Below are 25958 nucleotides of genomic sequence, written 5' to 3' on the forward strand. Positions count from 1 at the left end.
CATTTTACAAGTTATAATGCAGCTGCTGCCTGTACACAAATATCGACGGCTGTTGTCAAACTGAATCTCAAAATGGCAACATGCCAAACGCTAAGAAGACACCTCCTCTATATTCCACCTTGCAGTTATCCTATTTTTAATCAACCTTGATGTCAAGTGACGAATTGTCAAAATGCTCTAACTTTCCCCACCTGATCTCCTTAATCCACCTTGGTAAGAACACACACGCGCACTGGCCTTGCGAGTTTTCCGCTGTAGTACGTATTTTTCACCGTTTTCATTTTCGCAAGTTTACCGATTAGTCATCAGTGGTGAAGTGTTGGGATAATAAAGAGAACCGATACAGAGCCTCCCCCCTCCCCGTCACATGTGTGAACATATCGTGAAATAGGGCAGGAACAGCGACACACAAGCAAAACGCACCCAAAACCGTGGACCTTAAAATCTTATCGATTTTTTTTCTCCAATTCGTTTGACTTGCTTCTCCCGCTTCCACACTTCATCACCCTTACCATCTCATACCACATCCACACAGTGCATACGTCGGACGATAACCATTAGTGTGTACTGCTGGGCAGCGGTGGCAACGACGGGAGTGCGCGCCTCGAGATCCCTTCATCGCATCATGCACTGTTCATTATTTCATAACATTGGCCACGATAACAATTACTCATCGCTGCTGCATTGTTGTGCGGAGGAGAAGGAGGTGCAGCTGATTCAATGTGTGGCCGAGCTCGCCAGCAGCGTGAACAGTTCGGTGGAGCTTGTTGCGAACCGTGTCGAAATCGACGATGCTAACCACTGTCTTATAAAAGGGAAGCGTTCCTGATCACGGCCACCCAATATAGAAACACTGGGGTGTTCCGGTTGCCAGCTCTAATAATAAGCGAGAGCGCGCGCACACGCTTCCTGTGCAAAACCACCCTCCCTCTCGAAACCATCCCCAGATCCTTTCCATAGCGTCCCCTTACGGGAGTGGCGAGTGTTGGTTTCCGAATTGTTGAAACGAAGTGTGCGCTTGTGTGTGATTATTTGTAATTAATTCGCGTAAAAGGCTAAAACTCTGCCCAAGTCCATATCAGGGGAGAAAAAGACAAACGCTTTCCTCCGTATAGAGTGATATCAGTGAATTTGTGAATTTGTGTGTGTGTGTCTGTTGTTTCCGGGAAAGCCTTTTTGTAGGTGGGTTAGAACACAGCTGCATCCGTTTTGCGGAAGGGGAGCTGAGTAGAGTATTCCGTTTTTCTCTATTACCCCATCCCCAGCACTCCCGATCGTGGTTCCCCGTTGATGACACGTTTATGTTTTCCCATTGTGTGTCTTGTTTTGGCGCAGAATCAACCCCCCCTCCACATCCTCTTCCTTTGTTTTCCGGAAAATGCAATACCACCTTCCCACCTCCCTCTCAGCGCCCTTACTATCAACCTTTCACACATGAACTTTCATAGGACACGGCGAAGCACACACAGGTTTCCCGATTTTCCTCAACGTTCGTGCCCACGCTTGCTAACCTCAAAAACTTGGCTCTGCTTGCCAATACCCTATCTGTCTCTGCTTGCCAATTTCATGTCCCCCGTATTCCCATCCGCAGCCCAAAAGAAAACTGAAGACGCGATTTGCACTTCTTCCAACCCTTCCTTTCCCTTTTTGTCTTATGCTTCTGTTTCTCTCTTTGCGTTTCTTTTCCTCATCTCATCTGACGTATACGACGGGGTGTAATGAATTACATGTGCCGCTTGTGCACTGTTTCTGCTACAACTTTGCCTAATGTTATGGTTTTCGTTTTTATTCGTTTTTATTTATTATTTAGTGATTTTCATCTTTCAAACTTAGACAGGAAGAAACTTCTCCATCTCAAGCTCTCCTCAATCAGCCACGAGTCGAGGAATTAAAATCACACCAGTGCACGACAGACGTACGCAATCAAACATGCCACGAAATAAGAAAAAACACGCAGGTGTGTATTGGTTTCACAGCTCCCGCTGTATTTGTAGTAGTTCTTTGTGAATTCACGAGGTCTCGCACACATTTACCAACGATGATGCTCCATTTCCCGCAAGGGTAGTGCGTGCGCTGCACCATCCCATACACATACTCACACGCACACACAGTTATACAACCGTGTCACTTCCAATGCGCGTTGAAGAACGTTACGTCCTTGAGCACAAGCGTGATCCAGTGGTGGGAAGGTTTGTGGCTTACCTCGTTATGGAATGCAATCTAGTGACGTTCTCTTTGGAGCGCACCCACGACTCCGATCCGACTCCGGCTATTGTTAGTCCGTTTCCGACTCCGGCAAAATCCGAACCTGCGCGGGGTCGGAGTCGTTCGGAGTCGCCCGGAGTTGTTCGGAGTCGTCCGCAGTCGTTTGGATTCGGAGTCGTCCGGAGTCGTCTGGAGTTGTTCGGAGTCGTTTGGAGTTGTCCGGAGTTGTTTAGTGTCGGAATCGTTCGGAGTCGCTCGGAGTTGTTTGGAGTCTGAGTCGTCCGGAGTAGCCTCCGACTCCAACCGATTCTGGACGACTCCGAACGACTCTGGAAGAATCCGAATGATTCCGCATGACTCCGCGCGACTTCGGACAACTCCAGGTGACTCCGGAAAATGCTGGGCGGAATTATCTTGCGGAGTCGGTTCCGAAATTATCGGAGTCGGATCGGAGTCGACTTCGGATTTTTCAAAATTTTACCCATCACTAAAAGCAAACCTTAGCAATACGGCATTTTTGGACCATTACTTCTGAATAAAAAAAAAATGCGAACATTGCGGGGTGCTTGCGTGTGGATTTCGTGAGCTCCGCTTACTTCCTGACCGTTTGAAGCGCGATTTGAAAAGCGAGTTTTTTTTTTGTTTCAAGGACCGCCAGAGTTACAAGAAACAAGTTAGATCAAGCAGGACTTTTTTTTCCTTCAAAGCAGTATTTTTACCCCGAGAACAATACCGCTTGCTTAACTGTCGTCCCAGAATATCGCTTAACCAGAAAAAGCTTGAAAAAACCACAAAAAAAAAAAATTCGTTGCCATAGCTCTACGCACACACCTGTTCTAATGGCGCATTAGTGTGTGTTGGTATGTGCAACATGAGGGGTGTTGTAACTACATAGCTGTTTTTCGATGCATCATTTCCCACTCTGGGAGAAGAGGGGGCCATTTTTGTACATCTGAGTTTATTCACTGTAAATAATTAAAAACAAAGAGAATGATTCTAATTTCGGATTCGCATGTCGTTTAGTTGAAGAAACGAAAAATTAAACCTATCATTCGTGATACACAGGCTTGTAACAGTTCGTTTGATGAGTTAAGATACAAGGTGATGTAATTTTTTAAATGATATTTATGAACTGTGAAAAAAGCATTCTTCAGAATCAAATGAAGTTTGTCTAAAAATATGAATATCATTGGGAATTGGGAGGGAAGAAAGGAATGGGTCACAAGGTGAGAGCGATGCAAGCAGTTTGCGTGATAAGATAAGTTCCGTACAACAGCTAAACACAGTGGCTGCGCACGCGCTTACAGTTGAAATTTAATACCTTCTACCTTTCTCTCTCTCTCTCTCTCTCTCTCTCTCTCTCTCCCTCTCCCTCTCTCTCTCTCTCTCTCTCTCTCTCTCTCTCTCTCTCTCTCTCTCTCTCTCTCTCTCTATCTCTGTATCTCTCTCTCTCTCTCTCTCTCTCTCTCTCTCTATATATATGTATATATATATATATATATATATATATATATATATATATATATATATATATATATATATATATATATATATATATATATATATATATATACATATATATATATATATCTCGCTTAATTTTCTTCCCCTTCATCTCAATAGCCGAGCAGAGCAATGATCTGTCCGACGACGAAACGTCGAACGATAATGCGAGTACGTACTCGTGCCATTCGGAGACGCAGCTAGGCGACGGTGGCGGTCCGAACGGCAGCTTCGAGTCTAGCGAACCGGGCGAATCGGCCGGTGTGGAGAAGTACGAGGAGAAGCTGCTGCAGGCGATCGAGAACGCGTCCGACAAGGCGCAGCAGACGCGCATCAATGCGTTCCAGACGATCAACGAGGTACTGGTGCACCACTACATCCCGGACTTTCTGGAGGACCGGAAGGTGACGGTGATGGACGCGGTGGAGAAGTCGCTCCGGCGCGGCAAGGGTGTGGAGCAGTCCTGGGCCGCCCGCATCATACCGCTGCTGGTGATCCAGATCGAGGCGCTCGAGGACATTGTCGAGCTGGTGACGGTGCTGAAGCCGGTCTTGCTGAGCACGGTCCAGGACGGGTCGGCGGCGTACGATGCGCGAGCCAAGTGCTGTGCGGCGCTCGGGCTGCTGTGCTTCGTCGGGGTGGACGATCTGGGTGAGATACTGCCATTGATGAAGGTGCTGCACAGCATTTTCGCTGGTAGCTTTCTGAAAGGCGACAACAGCCCGAGCGGTGCGAGCAGTGAGGCCGGTGCGCTGCACAGCGCAGCTCTGAGCGCGTGGTCGTTGCTGCTGACGCTGCTGCCGCCGGGCGAGTTTGTAGCACTGCTGGGCGGCAGTGCCGGTGCCGGTGTGGTACCGTCCGTCCGCCAGCTGGTCGGTATGATGCAGAGCCCGATATTGGAGGTACGCATGGTGGCCGGTGAAACGCTCGCGCTGATGTTCGAGCTCGGCCGGCATCATGACGACGAGTTCCTGGAGGAGGAGCTGCCCGACCTGATCGAGGCGACCCAGAAGCTGGCGACCGATGCCCACAAGTACCGGGCGAAGCGGGACCGCAAGGTGCAGCGGGCCACGTTCCGTGACGTGCTACGGTATCTGGAGGAGGACATTTCGCCCGAAATCAGCATCAAGTTCGGGCGGCAGCTACTCGTGCTGGACACGTGGGCCATCCATCATCAGTACACTTGCCTGCGGACCGCGCTCGGGTTCGGCATGAATGTGCATCTGGCGGAAAACGCGTTCGTGCGCGAGGTGCTCCAGCTCGGCCCAAAGGTGGACGAACCGAGGCGCCCGTACCGGTCGGAGAAGGCGGAACAGCGGTTTATCAATGCGGCGGCGTTCAAGGCGCGCACGATTTCGCGGGGCAAGAATCGAGACAAGCGTTCGTTTGCACTTAACTAAAGCGCATAGCGCTGCGCTTGGACGTTTGCGCTGTTAAGGATTTTCTGGGAACGATTGCGCAGGATGTGCCACTTTAAAGCCGCACCTGTTGCTCTCTCTCTCTCTCTCCCTCTCTCCCTGCCTAATAATTGTCATAATTAACAGGGATTGGTGTTTAAAGGTAGCACACCGGGGATGGTCGTCCTCCGAAATGCCAACTCACCTAGATAATTGTTACGATGCCGTCACTGGACACACAATCAAGGGGTCGAACATTTGGCTTAGCTCGATTGTTTTCTTTTAGTTTTTGCTATACTGTTGCAGGTAATAGGTTTAGTGGTTCATCTCGTCCCTCCTCATCCCGTCAGATTTACGAGTACCTTCGAACCCACGCGAAGGTGAAAAATAGCAAAGCTGTGAGCGGCGAGATTGTTAAGAAGGTGAAGTTGTGATTTTTGTTTTGTTAAAGATGTTTACCGATAGAAAAAAGGGAAAAGCAGCAGTGCTCATCGGTTGCCTACACCTTCGATGCGAATTGAAACATTTGCTCGTGGTCAAGTTGGCGGCTGTATATTTGCACTGAAAAAAAAAAAAGAAAACATAGCACCACCCTCCTCGTGGCTCCTTTCTGCATCACTAATCTCTTCCTCCAGTAAACACTCCCGCACGCGTATGTGCTTTCCTTTGCCTCTTCACATATATTAGCCCGTTAAAGAAAATTAGCAAATTGACTAGATGCTAACATAGACGACTAGACGTGGAGATGTAGTTAGCGAGCGAGCGAAAACAAGAAGGTAACTTTTCCCGCATCCGAATAAGCGTCCGTTGCAAGTTTTTCGTTAACGTGTGTGTGTTAGGAACAAAATGATAAAAATACAAGCAGCGACAGAAAGTGAGATGAAATATGTTCTCTAAAACATTTGTGTAAATAATCGATTCTAACGGTGGTAAATAGCAAAAAAAAAAAAAAAGATTATCAATGGCAGATGCGGGGCACTAGTCCAGGAGCAAAACAAATGTGCACGCGCGTTTGTAGGACTTCTTGATAATTAAACAATTGAATCAATGCTAAAGCACGAAACGCTACAATAGGAAGAGAAGAGGAAACGACATTGCGAACCTACGATTTGAATATGTATCGGAAAATGCTCATTAAAATTTATCTTACGGGACGGATAAAAACCAAAACTTATTGTTTACGTTGTAAATTTCTGTTGGAACAAAAAGAAATCGGAATGATGACCGTGAGAAGTTATAAAAATTCTTCTTAAGATGGTAGTAAATTTTCCATTTAATCTTATATGCTCTATCTTGTATGCTCCTCTATTATGATAAGTGTACTAATTGTGGCCATAGTACTAATTATGGCTATAACGAACACTATTTTTGCTCTAAAATAGACTATTTGCCTTCTTTTTTTTCAAACATGATTATTTGAAAACAGTTGTGCCTCATTAGTTCCGTGCTGGCCACTTCCGTTTATTAAATATCACTCTTAAAATGTGTTGCCGAGATGTTTGGTATCTTACCATTTTGCTAAGGGCAGCACAGTAGGATATTAGCGATTTTCAAGTACCTAACCATAATTTGATCTTAAAATTATCATTTTGGTGGAAAATATTAGTTATTTAACGACTTCCCATCAAAATTTACCAACATTTCATCGAAAATATGCCTTTTTCGTAAGCCCATAATTGATACAGCTAACCTTCGGTGCACCAAATATCGCAGTATACCATGGATGCTTTGTTTACAACTGTCGTTTTCCGTAGTACGTAGTTTACAAGTGAACAAATCGGGTTTCTTGTTGTTATTTACGCAATCTAAAGTGTTAATATGTGTTTTAAGCATCATTTTTTGTAAAATGTTATAAAATCGAATAAGTCTCATCAAAATAACGCAGTCTTGAATGACTTTCCTACGAAAAAAGTGCAATCTGAACGCCTCTCATGTTGTCATAATGCCAAGTGCGCTCTCGTTCTTCTCTGATCATTAATTAGGGCATTATTGGCCAGAAATATTCTCAAGATAGTTGGGAAATGGCTACGATTCTTCATTTAAACCAATTCAAACAGACCACACTGATTTGCGCTCCTCTGTGTCTCGTGTCTCGAAACGGTAGCTGTCTTCGGTATAGCTTCCAAGTGAAGGAATACGAAGGATTGTAAGGAGATATTAAGTATGTTCCAATTAGCCTCATCAATTGTTATTATTGTTTATTAATTCACTGGACAATATGGCTGGTATTATTGAATCCGTTCGTAGCGGCGGCGTACGTCCCGACACTCATTTTCCTAACGTACTAGATGGTTGCTACAGTTATTTACCGTGGCTTTGTAGGAGCGGGCTCAAGAAATGTGTTGCCATCCCTAGAATTTCATGTGAGCACCGTACGTTACCGCTACGAACGGATTCAATAATACCAGCCTATAAGTCCCGCAATTGTGCGATTAATTGAACGTGGATATCAATACAACCAGTGGTACAAAACGGAGATTTGAAATAGTTAATTTTACTTATTTATTGATGTTTGATCTATTTACCTGAAGTTAACTTATTACTACTTGATTTGAGTTAAAACAATGTCACAAATTGACTTTTCGTATAAATATCCATGAGATTTGGCTAACAGCCACAATTGGTACAGCTATGGCGAATTGATAGGAACACTAACACAATGCTTATTTTTACAGGAGCAACATCGGTATCTTGATGACATAATATAGCAATAATTGGTACACTTACCCTGGTTAAAGTTTTGCTTTATCGAGTTTTTTGTTCACTTAATGAGAATTCTGCCGTGGTGGATCGAGGGTAAAAGTTAAGATAAACCATCCTGACTTTCTACTTTTCTGTTGGTTGTCTTACTTTATTTTTCCATATTCAATTTTGATTTGGTTGCTCCGTGGTACAGTCGTTTACTAGCACGACTGACCCGTAATGAGTATAAGCCCCCATTCGTATAATATCCTACCTTGGGTAATTGATAAGTTACTGATATCCTAGCCCAGCGGTCGGTAAACTTTTGAGGCCAAATTTAGTAAATGATCGAGATGAATGATCGAGAATGATCGAGAATGCAGTTTTTGTTATTTATGCACTTAAATTATTACATTACGCAATTTTAGAAACACGGGGGCGGTCCTGTGACATAGTCGTCAACTCGAACGACACAATAACATGCCCGTCATGGATTCAAGCCCCGAATGGGCAGTCCTCCCGTACTACGGACCCGTAGTAGTGTTGGGTCATACGATTCATTTCACGACCCGACCCGGAGTCGGGTGCAAGCCAGTCGGAATCGATTCCGACCCGTGGGTGCAGCGGGTGCGCTAGGTCGGAGTCGGAATCAAAACCGACCCGCGGGTGCAATGAGTTCGGGTCGACCCGATAGATCAGTAGGTGCGAGCAAGCATAAGCGACTCCGACCCGTTGGTGCAGCGAGTTCGGGTCGGGTCGGGCCACAGTAGGTTTAGTTTGACCCGAGGGTGCAGCGAGTTTGGGTCGACCCGATAGATCAGTAGGTGCGAGAAAGCATAAGCGTCTCCGACCCGTTGGTGCGGCGAGTTCGGGTCGGGTCGGATCAAGATAGGTTCAATATGACCAACGGGTCGGAGTCGCTTATGCTTTCTCGCACCTACCGGAGTCGTTGCACCCACTGAACCTACTTGTACCTTTCGGGTCGACCCGAACGACTCCGGGTCGCTTACGGATGGCTCCGACCCGATAGGTTCGGGTCGACCCGCCCATCACTAACCCGTAGCAAGAATTGACTATCTGGCTGCGTGGTAATGAATTAAGTCTCGAAAGCCTCGCAACCCGACGCTAAACAAAACGGTCACGTGGGCGCGGGGCCAGTCACCCAGTCCCATGAATCAACGACTACGAAAACCCACAGAAGTTTTCGAAACGGACATCCCGATACCGACCATACGCAATGGCCCCGGACTACTCTGAAAATGGGCTCATGGAACGTACGCACTCTAAGCGAAGCCGGAGCCTTGAAAAAACTTGATGATGCCCTAGCCACACTGGGCATGGACCTCGTAGCTTTACAAGAGATTCGGTGGCTAGGGAACGGTGTGCACAACAGGCGTGGTAAGCAATGCTACGACATTTACTACAGCTGCCACGACCGCCACCACGTGCTCGGAACGGGTTTCGCCGTAGGTTCCCGGCTGAAATCCGTAATCATAGATTTCAAGGCTATAAACGATAGACTATGCACCCTGCGCATGCGAGGCAAATTCTTTAATATAAGCCTCATAAACGTTCACGCCCCTACCGAAGATAAAGAGGAAGAGGAGAAGGACCTTTTTTACGGCCGCCTCGCTAGAATCGTAGATGCGTGCCCCAGGCATGACCTCATAATCATCCTGGGGGACTTCAACGCAAAAGTCGGTAGGGAGCCAATGTACCGCCAATACACTGGCTGTCACAGTCTGCATGAGCACAGTAATGATAATGGTAGTAGATTGGTCCAGTTCACCGCAGCAAACAATCTGGTTGTTGGAATTATCAAATTTGCGCGCAAGAAAATCCACAAGATTACATGGGCGCACCCGCGTGGAGAATCCTTCAACCAGATCGACCACGAGTTAATAAGCCGCCGACGACAGTCGAGCCTGTTAAACGTCAGAACTTATCGAGGAGCCAATATCGATTCCGATCACTACTTGGTTGGCTTAGTGATACGTTGTAGAATCGCCCGCCCCCGCGCCAATGGGGGCGGAGAAAACACGCAGCCTCGGCTCAACACGAACTCTCTAAGGGATATTACTGTCCAACAGGAATGCAAAGCCGCTTTAGAAGAGTCTCTACTACCAGAAGACAGATATGAAACTACGAGCGAGAGGTAGAACGCTCTAAAAACAAAAGTGATAAACTGTGCAAGAAATATACTCCCACCACGTCGTGGCAACACCAAATCTGGCTGGTTCGACGAAGAATGCAGACAAGTGACCGAACGTAAGAATACTGCATACCGAGCAATGCAGCAACGGCATAGAACGCGGGCATGCGCAGAGGAATACTCACGGCTCAGACGCGAAGAGAAACGAGTTCACCGCTCCAAGAAGCATGCTTTGGAAGAGCAAAACATGCGGGAACTCGAGCAAACCAGAAAGGCGTACGGACCGACACGAAAGTTTTACCTAGCGATAGCAGGTCACCGAAACAACGTTGTACCTAAGGTTACCTGCTGTCGCAACAAGGATGGAAATCGAGTTAGTAACCAGCCAGAGGTGGGCTCAGTACTTTGATGAATTACTCAACGACCAGTTTAACGAACAGCTAGAAGCGCCACTAGCAGATAGTATCATGCTACTGCCACCTAGCATAGAGGAAACACGAAAGGCTATCCGTCGGCTGAAAAATAACAAGGAAACTATCTGGGACTATATAGTACCTATATAGTACCAGTACTCACATACGCCTCTGAGACATGGACACTGTCCAAATCTGACGAAACTCTCTTGGCCGCGTTCGAGAGGAAGATGCTCAGAAGGATGCTTGGCCCCGTATGTGTGGAAGGACAATGGAGGAGCCGCTATAATGACGAGCTATACGAGATGTACGGCGACCTCACTGTCGTACAGCGTATTAAGCTCGCCAGGCTCCGGTGGGCTGGCCATGTTTTACGCATGGAAACGGACGACCCAGCCCGTAAAGTCTTTTTAGGCCGTCCACAAGGACAGAGGAGGCGTGGTAGGCAAAAATTGAGGTGGCAAGATGGCGTGGAGGCGTCCGCCATTAAGGCCGGGATAACGGACAGGCAGACGAAGGCGCGAGACCGTGAGCGATTTCGGACACTCCTGAGGCAGGCCAAGACCGCAAAGCGGTTGTAGCGCCGGATAAGTAAGTAAGTAAGTAACAAGAACAACGATACAGATAATAATAAAATAACGATAGTTGAAGATAGATGTGACAAAAACTTTGATGACCACACGGAAAAGATCGGCAATTTCGGTCCAATGCATCTCCGAGCACAAGAAAAAACAGCACCCAAACCTCGTAAGTCCAACGGTCGGTAAGTCCAACGTTCTGTTGTATGTGTGTGAAAGAGAGCATTTTTGACGAAATTTTAGGGCTGTCTGGAATTTGAATCAAAACGTGCGTAATGTGAAACAAAACTGTTCGGAATATGAATCAAAATATTGTTGCAGTTTTAAGAGTTTTTGCAATGTTTCGAGTAAATTTATTGTATTTTTTTCTTCAAATTAAGGAGGTTTGTGTCATTTATGTGAATTGAACATGGGTTTGGCTGGTAAAATTTATATTATTTACATACCAAAAATGTCTGAATTGTTGATTCACCATTCACCATCAATAATTCACCATTGGTTATGGTTATTTATAAAAACTAATTGTATTTTTATCATTTAAGGATTTTTTTTATAAAAATGTATTTATTTGCGTGTACAGAACAATTTCTATTTACTAGGGTAGATATTTACAAAAAAAAACTTTACATTCACAAAAGTAGTGCATACTTCAGGACGACTAAATCTATCTAATCATCGTTGTTATCAACGATGTGGAAAATGTAGTTAGCAAACAATCTAAGAATACATATACATATTCCCAGACTAACTCCTGCTAGTTCTGGAAAACGCAGACTATTGAACAGATAGGGGCCTCCTGGAGCTATTGAAACAATTTCTTGCTGCAGCAGTGCTCAAGCCGCCGCTACTCTACTACAGCAAGCAAATTTGTGTTCCAGACTTTCCATTTGAGGACAAAACGAACTGTAGCATACCTACTATACAGAACATATTGTAATACACACTATCAGCTATAAACACATTGTAACACACTTTGGAAAGCCAAACCACACCATTGTAACACATTCATTATAACACATTCAGTAAATCAGATCATACCATACACACCCGGAAGAGCTCAGGCCACACCGTTCATATAAAAACAATTGTGACACATTTAACAGAACCAACCGAAAACGTACAACATAAGCAGGAACAGCTTATGCATTATAACCCAAAGCAGGAACAGTATAAGCATTAAACCCAAAACAGGAACTTAGTGACAAGAACCATCGTTCTTGTCAACAAAAGACAAACGTAACTAGCTGAGTGAAAACAATAACTTTCCAACATACAACCCGGAACCAAATGTGAGAAACCCTTAACTTCTTTTGAGTATAAATAAAACCAACTCCGATCATGGCAAGTCAGATTCGTTCGGACTGTCAGGATAGGACTATGCCCATCCAACATCTATCGACTTCTCATTAAAAGAGTTTAGTTATGTCCCCCTACCCAAGGTAAGGCCTCTAAACTCCAACGTTTCCAGTAAGGGAAACCTCCTAAAGGTTTCTATGATCGCCTGGAAGATCAAGTGTCGAAAAGTCCGCTCGAACAAAGTTTTATTCCACCTCGGCTCATGTCAGCGAAACACTGACCTACCGCGACGATGCCCGAAGTACAGTTGTACGATCATCGCATTACAGAACATTGATTGGAAGCCCTTCTTTCCATCCGAAACAAGAGCTCTCCATGTGACACTTTACCATTTGCTAGCATGTATAGAGTAGCTCGTTGTTGTGCTGATAAATCAAAACTTTGCATATTAGCCCAGATTCTGGTCCAACAAAGTTGTTGATTTTCGTGTGCTACTTTGGAATCTGGTAGCTTGTCCACAAGTATGCGACGAAGTTTACATGAAGAGGGGTTTGCGACATATTCAGCGGGTAAATAGGCCAGTTGTCTCACCACGATTTTTAGGCAGGGATACCAGCTTGGAATGGTGGCCAGATTTGGCGGATTACCAGCTTGGACGATATGAGGCTCGCTGTATTTGAGGGAGCTACACTCTGCTCGGTATCGGTTTGTCAAGAGGGCATATGCAGTTATTGCTGGTATGTGCAGGTTCAGTCCACCTCGCTTCCGTGGTAAAGCCAGTTGCTGCAGTGGAACTCGGATTCCTCCATTGCCATGCCAAAGAAATCCTCCTATTATGCTGGCGACTCTTGCCGTGTCTAATGCTCGAGCACCACATATTGAAGCCACGTACCATAACTTGGGGAGCAGAAACGTGTTCAACAGTAGAACTTTTTGCACGATGTTTAAATTCCTCATGCGATGCAGCCAAACTAACGAGGCGAAGTGCTGGATCACGACATCCCAATTGTGTCCCATATCGTCACGGATATTATTAGAAAATAATATACCTAGCAGACGCAATCTTTCCACCGTATGCAGCCATGGAACAGATATCCTTGATGGTGTGGTCAGCCCTATGTCGAGCGCTGTGGTTTTCTGCACGTTGAGACGGGCTCCAGAGACACAGCCAAATGCCTCAAAGAGTTCTCGCACACGCTCGATTTTGTCGGGAGATGTTGTCACCACAGAGATGTCGTCGGCATATCCATTGACCAGGTCATCCTGATCGCAACAAATACCTTCTAATCTTGTGATGAGGGGTTGAAGGTAGAGGATAAAAAGGTGCATGGAAAGGGGATCTCCCTAACGGACGGAACGAAGGATCGGGAAGGAAGGAGAGAGGATTCCATTGATAAGGATACCGGAGGTAGACCGTTCACCAATAGTTCTCAAAAGCCCCACTTGTCCCGAATTGAAACCCCAAGAGAGCATGTTGTTGAAGAGAAAGTCTCTATTGACGCGATCAAAAGCATGTGAAAGATCGAAGGAGACAAGCTTACCACACTTTCGTTTCCTCTGCAAATCTACCACCCTCTCCTTAACGGAAAGAACAGCCTGAAAAATGTTGCATGGTTTATTACAACACTTTTGCGCTGTCGAGACTATCTCCCACCTACCGATGATGCCATCGATTCTGTGTTTGACAATCCGCGACAGAAGCTTGTAATCTACGTTAAGGAGTGATATAGGTCGAAATGCAGACATGGCAATAGGCCTAAATAACAGATACAAATTCTTAATTAGTAAACAACCTAAACATAAATAACACTAGCCCTTTACATCTGACGAAGGCGAGAAACAGGGATATGAAAATCTGCAGATGATTCAAGTGTATTGTAGCTGACACACATTTTAATTAAAGGGTCGTTAGCGCCAAATGAAGAAGATCAAAATGGGATCCTGATTAAAGACCTGCTTCCAAGATCCCTAGTAGGTGCAGAAAAGCTGATCAGATTTAAAATTTCAGGTGCATCAATAAGCCCATTTAATAATTTATGCATGAAAATACATTGAGCATTCTTTCTCCTGTGTTCTAAAGTTTCGAAACCAAATAACTGACACCTGACATGGTACGGGGGGCGTGGCATTTGGTTTGACCAAGGAAGACGATAAAACATAGCGCGTGTCACCTTTTTCTGAACTTTTTCTATCATGTCTATATAGGTCACTTGGCTTGGACACCAAACAACGCAAGCAAATTCTAGTATAGGACGGACTAGGGCACAGTATAACGATTTAAGACAGAAAGGATCTTTAAAGTCAGAAGAAGCACGTAGAATAAAACCTAACATATTTAATGCTTTTGAGACGATTGTGTGGAAATGGCACGATAATATAAGTTTACTGTCTAACATTATTCCTAAATCACGAACTACAGAGGACCGCAGCACACTTTCTTGACCAATTTTGTAATTAAAAGTTATTGGAATCCTTTTCTTAGAGAAAGTAATGCAGTTACATTTTTGTACATTTACAAACATTTTGTTATCATGGCACCACGTCAAAAAAAACGGTTTACGGAATCTTGAAGTATTTCGCAGTGATTTGAATTTTCAACAGCAAGGAACATCTTAAGATCGTCTGCATATAGTAAAACATTGACGTTGGGAACAGCAAACACAATATCGTTAATAAATATAATAAATAATAATGGCCCTAATATGCTTCCTTGTGGAACACCAGAAAAGTTACAGAAAGGGTCAGAAAAAGCTTTTCCAATTTTTGCATTAATGCAACGGTTCATTAGGTAGCTTTCTAACCATGCTAAAAAATTTTGAGTGTACACCATATTTTAATAATTTAGCAAGCAATAAGTAGTGGTTGACCTTGTAAAAGGCAGCGCAGAAGTCGGTATAAATGACATCAACCTGGAGGCCCTTGTCAATATTGGAGTAGCAAAATTGAAGCAAATGAAGCAGGTTAGTTTCAATCGAACGTTTAGGCATGAAGCCGTGTTGCATAACAGATATAACAGGCAGGAAAGCGTAGGACATGTGGCGGAACATAACTTTTTCAAACAGCTTACTACAAGCACATAACATAGAGATTCCGCGATAATTTCATATATCAGATTTGTCTCCTTTTTTAAAGACAGGAAACATGTAAGAAGATTTCCATATTTGCGGGAAGCATTTCGACTGTAAGGATTTGTTGAAAAGTTGAGTCAGAATAGGCAAAAAGAGCAGCCTTACAGTGAATAAGAATTGCACTGGGAATGTTGTCCGGCCCAGAGGCATACGAAAGCTTCAGTTGTGATATGGCAGCATGTTGGTGTACAAAAGCAACAACTGAAAAATTATTGTTGGATATCACAGTACACATGTACAACCATATAGAATAGTTATTGTACGATCGTAGTATACATTTATAACCTTATAGAATAGTTAGTTGGAAAAAAGCTATTAATCTGAACACATCGTAGTCTGGCAACTAAGTATATAACAATTGGCGACGAGGATAGTTGAACTAAAAGCAAGAATGTCTCTCGAAAATCAGAACATTCAATTAGAGATTTTGAAGGCTCTGCAGAAGCTATCAGAAACATCAACGGGTACAAATAATACGGAACGATTCGTGGCAATGAACATGACCGAGTTTACTTTCGATCCAGAGAACGGAGGAACTTTTCAAAAATGGTTTCGACGTTATGAAGATTTGTTCGAGTCGGATGCCAAAGAACTCGAAGATGTCGCTAAGGTCAGGCTTTTACTGAGGAAGTTGGATGCACAAGCACACAACCAGTACACCAATTACATCCTCCCGAAACTTCCAAAGGAGCTAACTTTCAAGGAAACTGTGCAAACATTATCGAAAATTTTCGGGTCGCAGAGTTCACTTTTTAGCAGACGTTACCGTTGTCTTCAGCTCGTCAAAACCGAAGCAGATGACATTATTAGTTACGCGGCGAAAGTGAACCGGGCTTGTGAAGATTCAGAATTCCACAACATGAAGGCTGACCATTTCAAGTGTTTAGTATTTATTTGTGGATTGAAAGGTCAAACCTACGCAGACATACGAGCCAGACTACTCTGTCGCATTGATGCCGAAACTGCAGATGCACCCATTACACTGCAAAATTTGGTTGACGATTTCCAAAAACTCGTCAATTTGAAAGCAGATACTTCCATAGTTGAGCAACAGCCAAACTCATCTACAACGGTAAACGCCCTACATGAGAAGACAGAACATCACCATCACGAACAGTATCGACAGCGGTATCAAGAATCAAAAACATCAGAGCAACCTCGCAGACCATGCTGGCGTTGCGGTCAAATGCACTTTGTTCGAGATTGCCAATACTCGACACACCAGTGTAGAAAATGCAATCGTGTTGGTCACAAAGAAGGCTACTGTGGATGTTTTTCAAAATTCAAACCTGCCGGGGAGGAGAAGACTAACACGAAACCATCAACAAGTGATCAAGGAAAACTGAATGCCAGAGGTAGACGTCAATATAGAATATAGAACAATATAGACGTCAATCACATCACTCAACACTCCAGCAAAAGAAAATTTGTTCCTGCAACCATCAACGGCGTTACAATCAATCTGCAGCTCGACACAGCAAGTGATATTACGGTGATTTCACAACAAACATGGCAAAAGTTGGGCTCACCGAACATCCAACCAGTGACGATTCAGGCCATCAATGCATCTGGTAAGCCACTCCATTTATCGGGCGAATTCCAGTGCACCATCAACATCAACGGCCAGACCCAACAAGGCAGGTGTTTCGTCACTACAGCAGTTAACCTAAACTTGCTAGGGATAGAATGGATTGAACTATTCGAGCTTTGGTCCATTCCAATCGATACGATTTGTAATCAACTAACAACAGAATCGATCGACCAGCAGATGCGAGAAATTCAAGCGAAGCATGCGGATGTTTTTAAGGATACATTGGGGCATTGCAAGAAAACTAAGGTTAAGCTTTACCTCAAATCAAACGCAAAGCCTGTTTTCTGCCAAAAGCGTCTTGTACCTTTTAACACAATACCTTTGGTTGATGCCGAACTTACTCGATTGCAAAACTTGGGCATAATTGAAACTGTCGATTTCTCCGAGTGGGCAGCTCCAATTGTGGCGGTGAGGAAACCGAATGGACGTGTTCGAATATGTGCCGATTATTCAACAGGATTGAATGCTGCGTTGGAGGCAAACCATTATCCATTGCCAACACCAGAAGAAATTTTCTCGCAACTTAACGGCAGCACCATCTTTAGCATCATAGACCTGTCCGATGCCTATCTTCAGCTCGAAGTTGACGACGATTCAAAGCATTTACTAACCATCAATACACATCGTGGATTATTCCGATTCAACCGTCTCGCACCAGGGGTAAAATCAGCACCAGGAGCATTCCAACGCCTCGTAGATGGAATGATAGCTGATATTCCTGGGGTGCGATCATTCATTGATGATGTTATTGTTTTCGGCAAGGATATGAAATCACACAAGGATTCACTCAACACCTTGTTCGCACGTCTTAAGGAGTACGGATTTCACGTAAAAGCCGAAAAATGCCATTTTTGCAAGACTCAACTTGTGTACTTGGGACACGTTGTAGATAAGCATGGTATTCGTCCAGATTCCGAAAAGATCAAGACAATTGCTTCGATTCCACCACCAAGCAATGTGTCCGAGCTACGATCTTATCTTGGAGCAGTGAATTTTTACGGAAGATTCGTTCGTAACCTGCACGAATTACGTTACCCTATGGATCAGCTGCTTAAGAAGGAATCGAAATGGAAATGGACGCCAGAGTGTCAGGAAGCATTCGTCAAGTTTAAGGAAGCACTTCAGTCACATTTGCTCCTAACGCACTACGATCCAAAACTTCCGATCATCGTTGCTGCGGACGCATCAAACACAGGAATTGGTGCAGTCATTTTTCATCAATTTACTGATGGAAAAATGAAAGCAATTCAACACGCGTCACGAACACTTACACCCGCTGAACAGAACTATGGACAACCAGAAAAAGAAGCTCTCGCATTAGTTTACGCAGTATGCAAGTTTCACAAATACTTGCTTGGACGTCATTTCACTTTGCTCACGGATCACAAACCATTACTTTCAATTTTTGGTTCAAAAAAAGGTATACCACTTCATACCGCTAACCGTTTGCAAAGGTGGGCACTTACCATGTTGAATTACGATTTCGAAATTCAATACGTGTCCACACAAGATTTCGGATGCGCAGATCTTTTATCACGATTGATTGACCGAAATAAGCAGCCGGAAGAAGAGTACGTAATTGCAACACTGACTTTAGAAGATGACCTTTCGAGCATTCTGTCCGATACATCACAGAAGGTTCCGATTTCATTTCAAGCACTCCGTAAAGCAACCGCTTCAAGCTCAACACTACAAGCAGTCTGCAAATTCATTCGTGAAGGTTGGCCGAATTGTTCCACTAATCTTCCAACTGCAATCCAACCTTACTACGCGAGGCGCGAATCATTATCAATAGTCCAAGGATGCGTTATGTTTGGTGACAGAGTTGTTGTACCAAATATATTTCAAAAAAAGATTCTACAACAATTTCATCGAGGACACCCAGGGATAGTTCGAATGAAGTCAATCGCTCGAAGCTATGTTTACTGGCCTGGTATTGATAAAGAAATCGAGGATTTTGTTAAATGTTGTAGTCCGTGTGCAATTACAGCGAAAACACCGACAAAGACAACTTTGGAATTTTGGCCCATACCATCAAAACCATGGTCCAGAGTACACATTGACTATGCAGGCCCAGTAGACGGATTATACTTCCTTGTAATCGTGGATCCACACTCGAAATGGCCGGAAGTTTACGCTACCAGATCAATAACTGCGAGAACAACAATAAGAATTTTGAAACAAATTTTCGCAACTTTCGGAGTGCCAGAAGTTCTCGTGTCTGATAACGGTACTCAATTTACCAGTTACGAGTTTAAGGAGTTTTGCGTTAGTCAAGGCATCAACCACTTGCGCATTGCTCCATATCATCCGCAATCCAACGGGTTAGCTGAACGATTTGTGGATACACTGAAACGAAGTATTCAAAAAATTCGCAAGGGAGGGGAATCTCTCGAAGATGCACTAACCACTTTCCTTCAAGTATATCGAACCACACCATCTGGAGATTTGGATGGAAAAGCTCCTGCTGACATTATGTTCTCTAGACCATTACGAACTATATCGTCGCTCCTCAAACCAAGCGAGCACGGAAATGTTGAGCCGAGGAACAGAATGAAGGAAGCCGAATTTTTCAACAAAAAGCACGGGGCAGTGAAACGATGTTATCAACAGGGCGATGCTGTTTATGTCAAGATATATCGTAGAAACTCCTGGCAGTGGGAAGCAGCAACCGTAATCGACAAAATCGGCAACGTTAATTATAACGTTTTCCTTAAAGAAAAACAGCAGTTAGTACGATCACACACCAACCAGCTGAAATCTCGATTGGCAAACGGGCAAAACATGGCAGAATTTTCAACACCACTATCTGTACTGCTTGATGATTTTGGTTTGAAAACACCTTTACCGTCAGACCAACAATCAACGTCGTCACAGTTTGTTTCCTGTGATGAACCTGTAACAACATCAAGCGATACTGAACTAGCATCTCAGACACTCTGTTCAACTCCAGATCATTATGAATTGGGTAACATTAGTTTCGAAAATGACAACGCAGAAGAATCCGAGGGAGAAGAACCAGTTGTTCAACAGCAAGAGCAGCAATCATCAATTTTGGAAAGAAGTCGAAGAGTTATCAAATTACCAGAACGGTTCAAATCTTACTGGATGCCGAATCCATAAGGGGGGAGATGTTGGATATCACAGTACACATGTACAACCATATAGAATAGTTATTGTACGATCGTAGTATACATTTATAACCTTATAGAATAGTTAGTTGGAAAAAAGCTATTAATCTGAACACATCGTAGTCTGGCAACTAAGTATATAACAATTATCGAGACATCAAAATGCCTTACGAATAAGTACAGTCTGCTTCCGTGTTACCCGGTTTGTGCGTTCCCGAGAAATCCGCGTAACTCGAATATCAGCGTAAGTCGAATTTCGCGATTTTCGGCCACAATGGAATTGATAACTTGGTAATTTTTATTTCATTTAGTACTTTTATACACATTATCACTAATTTGATACGATTCGTGCTGAACATTCTGATAGTTTTGGCTTTTAAGTGGATTAAATTTATTAACAAAAATGCAATTGATACTGCATTGGACAGTTCTTGAAGTAAATTATATTGATTTGTCGTTTGATCAGTGAAATTTAGAAAAGCGCGTATCTCCAAATCTGTGTAAGTCGAGAATCGCGTAACTCGAGAACAGACTGTAATGTCATGTCAAATAAATTAAATTGAATAACGCGTATCTCCAATTTCCGCGAGAGTCGAATCTCGTAATTTCTTCCCGTTATTTCAAATAGTTTCTTCCCGTTTTTCATTTGATCCGCGAGCTGAACTTTGCCGACCGCTGTCCTAGCCCATTATTGATACAGGCAAGCTTTAACCCACAATGTTGTTACACACAAAAAAAAACAGATTTTGAAATATTTATTCGTAACATATTTCTTGAACAACAAAGTCTTTTATCAAAATGAGTAAAACATAAGTAAAAACATTATTTTGAATCACGGCGAATGGCATAAGTATCTCGCCGTCTTGAGTTGAATCGCAAAACCCTCTGCAGCTCGAAACGCTTGTAAAGGGACTGTAGCGGTACATATACGAACCCCTGGCAATATGCATTCCGCAACACACTAATATTAAAAAATTGCTTTAAACCAATGATGTCAAACTCATTTAAAGTCCCAGGCTGGATTACAGTTAAAAATACTCCCACGGGTGGCGGTTGGTGGAACGTGGGGGAAAAGGAAAGGGGGGGGGGGTTGCTCAGTTTTAGTATTCCAGTCTTCTTACAGATTTTAAGTTATCCGTATTAAACAAAACTTAACAGAAAGGATGCAGTGGTTGGGGATGTTTCTTTTATTTTTTTAAAATGATTTATATATATTGTTGTGTCTTTGGTGCATTTGCTCAGATATTTTACTAAACACTAATAAAACAATACACAATAATAAATATGAACACAATCACAATTACACATTACAGTGCCTCTCTAGCCAGTTCAACCCTACAAGCGTCATTTGCTATCCGTAAAATCATAATTCAACATTGAGTAGTATTGACCGTTCCGGCTCGAACCTAGTAAAAAATTTCCTCTCTTTTTTTGGCCGTTCCGTTTCGATCCTTTATATACAATCGTTCCGTTCCGTTCATTACGTTCTTTCTGTTCATTCCGTTCCGTTCTGTTCTTTTCGTTTTTTCCGTTCATTCCGTTCCGTTCATTTCATGCTCTTTGTTCATTTCGCTCCGTTCCATTTATTTCGTTCTTTCCGTTTATTCCGTTCCGTTCCGGTCTTTGCCGCTTCAATATTGTTAGCAAGGTGATATCGTTCGTGCGTTCAGTTCTTTAACCGTAGAGTTGGCAACCAGATTTACACACGTAAGTTGGCAACCGGCATACCCGGGTATTCCACACGTTTTGATGCAAAAAATTAACGATTTTCATAGGTAAACAATGCTTTCTATATTCTAATGCTGTAAGCAAGTAATGCCGACCATATATTCTCTTTTATTTCATTTATTCATTAAGTTTTTTTCATTTTATTATAAAAATAACGGTCAAATTGAAATTTGGAATCGCTTGAATTTGACTCGAAAATAAGCACAATACGAAAAGGGGAAGAAGAGAAACGTCATTTTCCATACAAAATGTATGGAATACCCGGGTATGCTGGTTGCCAACTTACGTGGTAAAGTTTAAAAAAATCAAAATAAAATATTTACCGACTGTTTAAAATTACAATTTATGCACCAAAAAATCAGAAATTAAAAGTTGGAAGGCTACGGAAAATTTCAGGTCAATAAAAGCAATGAATCAAAAGTTATTTCAGTTTAAAGTTAAAAAAAATACCCGGGTATCTGGTTGCCAACTTAAAGGTTAAAAAAACCGGTTTGGTTCGGCTGTTACTTGCTGCATGCAAGATACGATGCAAGATTTGTGTTATTAATTTAGCTTGTTTTAACTAGACAAATTACTATCATAACATTTAAATCTGTACTGTTGGGAGAGATGTAATATAATATGTGTGTATGAGCGACGAAAAATGAAATGTAGTTAGTTTTTATGCCAGGATATACACCTGATCTTGGCTCTAGGCATTATTGCAATATTTGGCCATTTGATTCGAAACATACTGTTCCATGTGACAACCGTTTTAGTGCCGTGATCATGTGAACGATTTGTGTGAAAAAACAATTTTTTTTAGTTTAGTTTATTAATCGATGGACTATGAAGCCCTCTCATCAATTTGTTTCAAATAATAAGTAAAATTCAAATAATTAGTCAGTCTCGTGATACAATCGTCAACTCGTACCACTCAATAACATCGTCATGATTTAAAGCCTCGAATGAACCGTGCCCCCCCCCCCCATACGCAGGACTGATTACAGGGTTTCGAATCTTCTATTTGGCGTAACGTCCTACGCGGACATGCCGTCCTATAAGGCTTTCAAGACTATATTAATTACCACGCAGCCGGATCTTTGCTACGGGGGGACGGTCCATTCGGGGCTTGAACCCATAGCTTTGCTAGGCATGTTATTGAGTCGTTCGAGTTGACGACTGTACCATAGGTCCGCCCCCGGAAGGGGTTTCAAATAATATAAGGGAATGGTTCAATCACTAAGGGCAATGATGCAAATCGGTAGGGGAATGTTGGAATTGCTGTGGAATCATATAGCGGAGTGTTGCATTCGACTAGGGGAATGTGGCAAGCATACTGTGGAGATGTCATCAGGTCCTTACTGGGTATAGGTTGAACCCATCTAGATTTTGTGACAGATTGATTTACTTACCCAAAACCCACAAGCTCCCTTCCCTCCGGATGACACTTTGGCTTCTAAGCTCTGGGTCGGTTCTTTTGCATCCTAGGTACACGTTCCGTTTTTTTTAATGAACTAGTTCCGTTACGTTCATTTTTTAAACGGAATTCCCAACACTAGTACCGAGCAACTAATGACAGATCATTCGAGTTTCGATTATTATTGTTAATTGTATTTTACGGGATTGAAATGTTCGCTTCCGATGATGATCAGACTAAGCGGCCTGCGCTTAGTGTGCGTACGACAGTGTGCTTGACACATGACATTTATTCGTACCTTTAGTGGCGGTCGACCTTCAGAGGCTTCATGAACGGTTCTTTTAACTTCTATATCGTCTTCACACATCGATTGCAATACTATTCGGCTGTGCGAGTGCTAAATATGAGACCAGTATCTAAAAAAACTCATCGAAAACTAATAATCGCTCTATTGATTTACAAAACTTGCGCTCTAATTTAAGGTAGTTTAAAAGTTTAATAGTAATAGTTAATAAACATATATGCTTCAAATGTTCTTTATTTGGAAGCGCTCAGATAGTTCGTGACTGTGCATAGTTTCCTGTATTTTCAACACACTGTCCTCTATAACACCATTTCATGCGTTGTTTATTGTGATGATGAACAAATTGTTTACCCAACGCTGATCGAAACTGCACTTCGTCGTGATAAGGCTCGATTTTCGAAATAGACCATTTGGTTCAGGAAGAGAAACACTCTTGTTCTCGCGTGAGGTGAATTCTGACACCTTTGCTAACGAATCACGAGTGTCACACTCAGATTAATCCTCAAAACATAGATAAACCCGTAACAGACACACACACACACACACACACACACACACACACACACACACACACACACACACACACACACACACACACACACACACACACACACACACACACACACACACACACACACACACACACACACACACACACACACACACACACACACACACACACACACGCGCGTACACATTTTGCCAGGATATGCTCCTAGACATCCGATACGACGACACGCGTTAATAGGGGTGTAATGTTTACCGAACGAGGCAAAACATAATCTACCACTGTGCACTGCACGGAGAGGCGTTTTCTCCTCCCCCGGATGGATAAAAGCGCATCGAGCCACCCTACCCAACTCAGATGGTCTAGGAACTTTATCGAGACGGGGTTTGGGTTGGTTCGTGTTTCCATTGTTTGTGGTACAAATTATACGTCATCGCGCGCAAAAAAGGGAAAGGGTCCATAATCCAACCGACCGACAGACCGACCCGAGCTATAGCAGCTCGTGAAGAGCTCCCGTGGGACGTACGATTAGGGCGGATGAAGGGAATGCGAAAAACCGGAAAGGGGGACATGGGGCAATAGGGTAGGCAAAGTGTGTTTCATTTTACCATTTGGCCAGCTCGCCAAAAGTGAATTACAGATGGCTTTTCGCTTCACTGCTTATGTTTTTCATTGTTTCTTGTTTCTTCCTCTCCCAAACAGCCTCTCCCAAGGGTCGTTGTGAAATTTCCAATTTTCCGACCGATATTGGTGGTAGACGGATTGTTTGGGTTTGCTGAAAATCCCTTCGCTAGGATTTTCCTTCCCGTGTGTGTGCTTGAGGGGAAAACAACCAGTCAACCGAACATCGCTTTGGTTGGTTTTCGGGAGTTAATGTTTTTCTTGTTTGATTATTGTTTTGCTTTCATTTTCCGTTTTCCTTATTATTAGTCAAAATCTCGACCTTTTATGCTTTCTTTGCTAGTAAGTTTTTGTTTAAGTTTTTTGCCTAAGTTTTGTAGTCCATTCCTACTGTTATACTCAACCCTCTTTCGGTACACGTGACACGATGGCTGCTGCCGAAAACGATATCTCTTCATTATGTCGACTCAATCGAATTACACCGGCTTGTGATTTATTATTGTGCCGGGGGTCCTGTTTGGCCGGAAAGTTGCTGGCACCATTTCTTAATTTAATTACTTTCTAATTATTTTAGATGCACTTGGGCCACTGTTTGCTGGCGGACTGGCGAAAATCCTAATTCCATTATAACCCTCTTGAGTGCCAAGATATGACTAGATCACCCCATGCTGGTCTGAAGGGTACGTTGCGAGCAGTTTTTCGGAACAATGTACATACCGGTAGGGTCATTGTTTCTCTATCGTTTGGGAGGGATGAGATGTCTTTGTTTACTTGGTGAGGATATGTGTTTAGTCACGTCACCGGCAATGGATAGTGAGGCTAAAAGGTTCAACGAGTGTTGTGTTACGTGGATTGCAGTGCCGCATTATCTCCTGAGATGGAAAACAAAAATAAAAAATAAAAACAATTTGCAACTAGTGATGGGCACATTAGATAAAAAGAACATTTCGCGTTCCGGTGTATCTTTTTCTAGCGTTTTTCATTTACCGGGTGTTGTTTCTCGTAGTGCAAAATTAGAAGAGAGGGTTCGATCCGAAATCGTAGGATTGAACAGTACTTTATTTGCAAAACAAAATTCCGACAAAAGTAGCAAGTGAGCAAGCAGTTCGAGAGGGATAAGGATAATGAGTCTATATTAGTGAAATTTGGGGCAAGTAAGCATTTCATAACTCTCTAAAACGTGTTTATCAAAAGCTGATTTAGATCTCATAACCATTTTACATATACATCCTTATATACTTATAAATAAGCTTCGCTTGAAAAAAGTGCAAACAAAACTATTTTTGAAGCGGTTTAAAAAGGGTCGAAACAGTCGTTGTTTT

General features: G+C 43.1%; 2 protein-coding genes across 4 annotated transcripts; both read left to right on the forward strand.

The window, feature by feature from the left end:
• Nucleotides 1-194: 194 nt before the first annotated feature.
• Nucleotides 195-6275, forward strand: LOC120905894 (interferon-related developmental regulator 2). 3 transcript variants are annotated; one of them, XM_040317198.1, is made up of 3 exons: nucleotides 195-257; nucleotides 1811-1957; nucleotides 3829-6275. In XM_040317198.1, the coding sequence occupies exons 2-3, from the start codon at nucleotides 1930-1932 to the stop codon at nucleotides 5106-5108; spliced, it is 1308 nt and encodes a 435-aa protein (XP_040173132.1). In that variant the 5' UTR covers nucleotides 195-257; nucleotides 1811-1929; the 3' UTR covers nucleotides 5109-6275. The 3 variants fall into 3 exon arrangements, with proteins under 3 accessions (XP_040173132.1, XP_040173133.1, XP_040173131.1); XM_040317199.1 differs by lacking the exon at nucleotides 195-257 and adding an exon at nucleotides 264-1227; XM_040317197.1 differs by lacking the exon at nucleotides 195-257 and adding an exon at nucleotides 264-1182.
• Nucleotides 6276-16768: 10493 nt separating this feature from the next.
• On the forward strand, nucleotides 16769-18492 carry LOC120905656 (uncharacterized protein K02A2.6-like). The gene is made up of 2 exons (XM_040316645.1): nucleotides 16769-18399; nucleotides 18471-18492. The coding sequence occupies exons 1-2, from the start codon at nucleotides 17123-17125 to the stop codon at nucleotides 18490-18492; spliced, it is 1299 nt and encodes a 432-aa protein (XP_040172579.1). The 5' UTR covers nucleotides 16769-17122.
• The last annotated feature ends 7466 nt before the right edge of the window (nucleotides 18493-25958 follow it).

Source organism: Anopheles arabiensis, chromosome X, assembly GCF_016920715.1.
Source record: "Anopheles arabiensis isolate DONGOLA chromosome X, AaraD3, whole genome shotgun sequence".
In the NCBI taxonomy this organism is placed as follows: Eukaryota; Metazoa; Arthropoda; class Insecta; order Diptera; family Culicidae; genus Anopheles; species Anopheles arabiensis.

Bases quoted from the DNA above. Each gene is read 5' to 3' on its own strand.
- LOC120905894 (XM_040317198.1), top strand. From the start codon at position 1,930: ATGCCACGAAATAAGAAAAAACACGCAG. The intron at 1,958-3,828 runs GTGTGTATTGGT...TCATCTCAATAG, and splicing joins AAATAAGAAAAAACACGCAG to CCGAGCAGAGCAATGATCTG.
- LOC120905656 (XM_040316645.1), top strand. From the start codon at position 17,123: ATGCGAGAAATTCAAGCGAAGCATGCGGATGTTTTTAAGGATACATTG. The intron at 18,400-18,470 runs GTGGGCACTTAC...TCGGATGCGCAG, and splicing joins ACCGCTAACCGTTTGCAAAG to ATCTTTTATCACGATTGATT.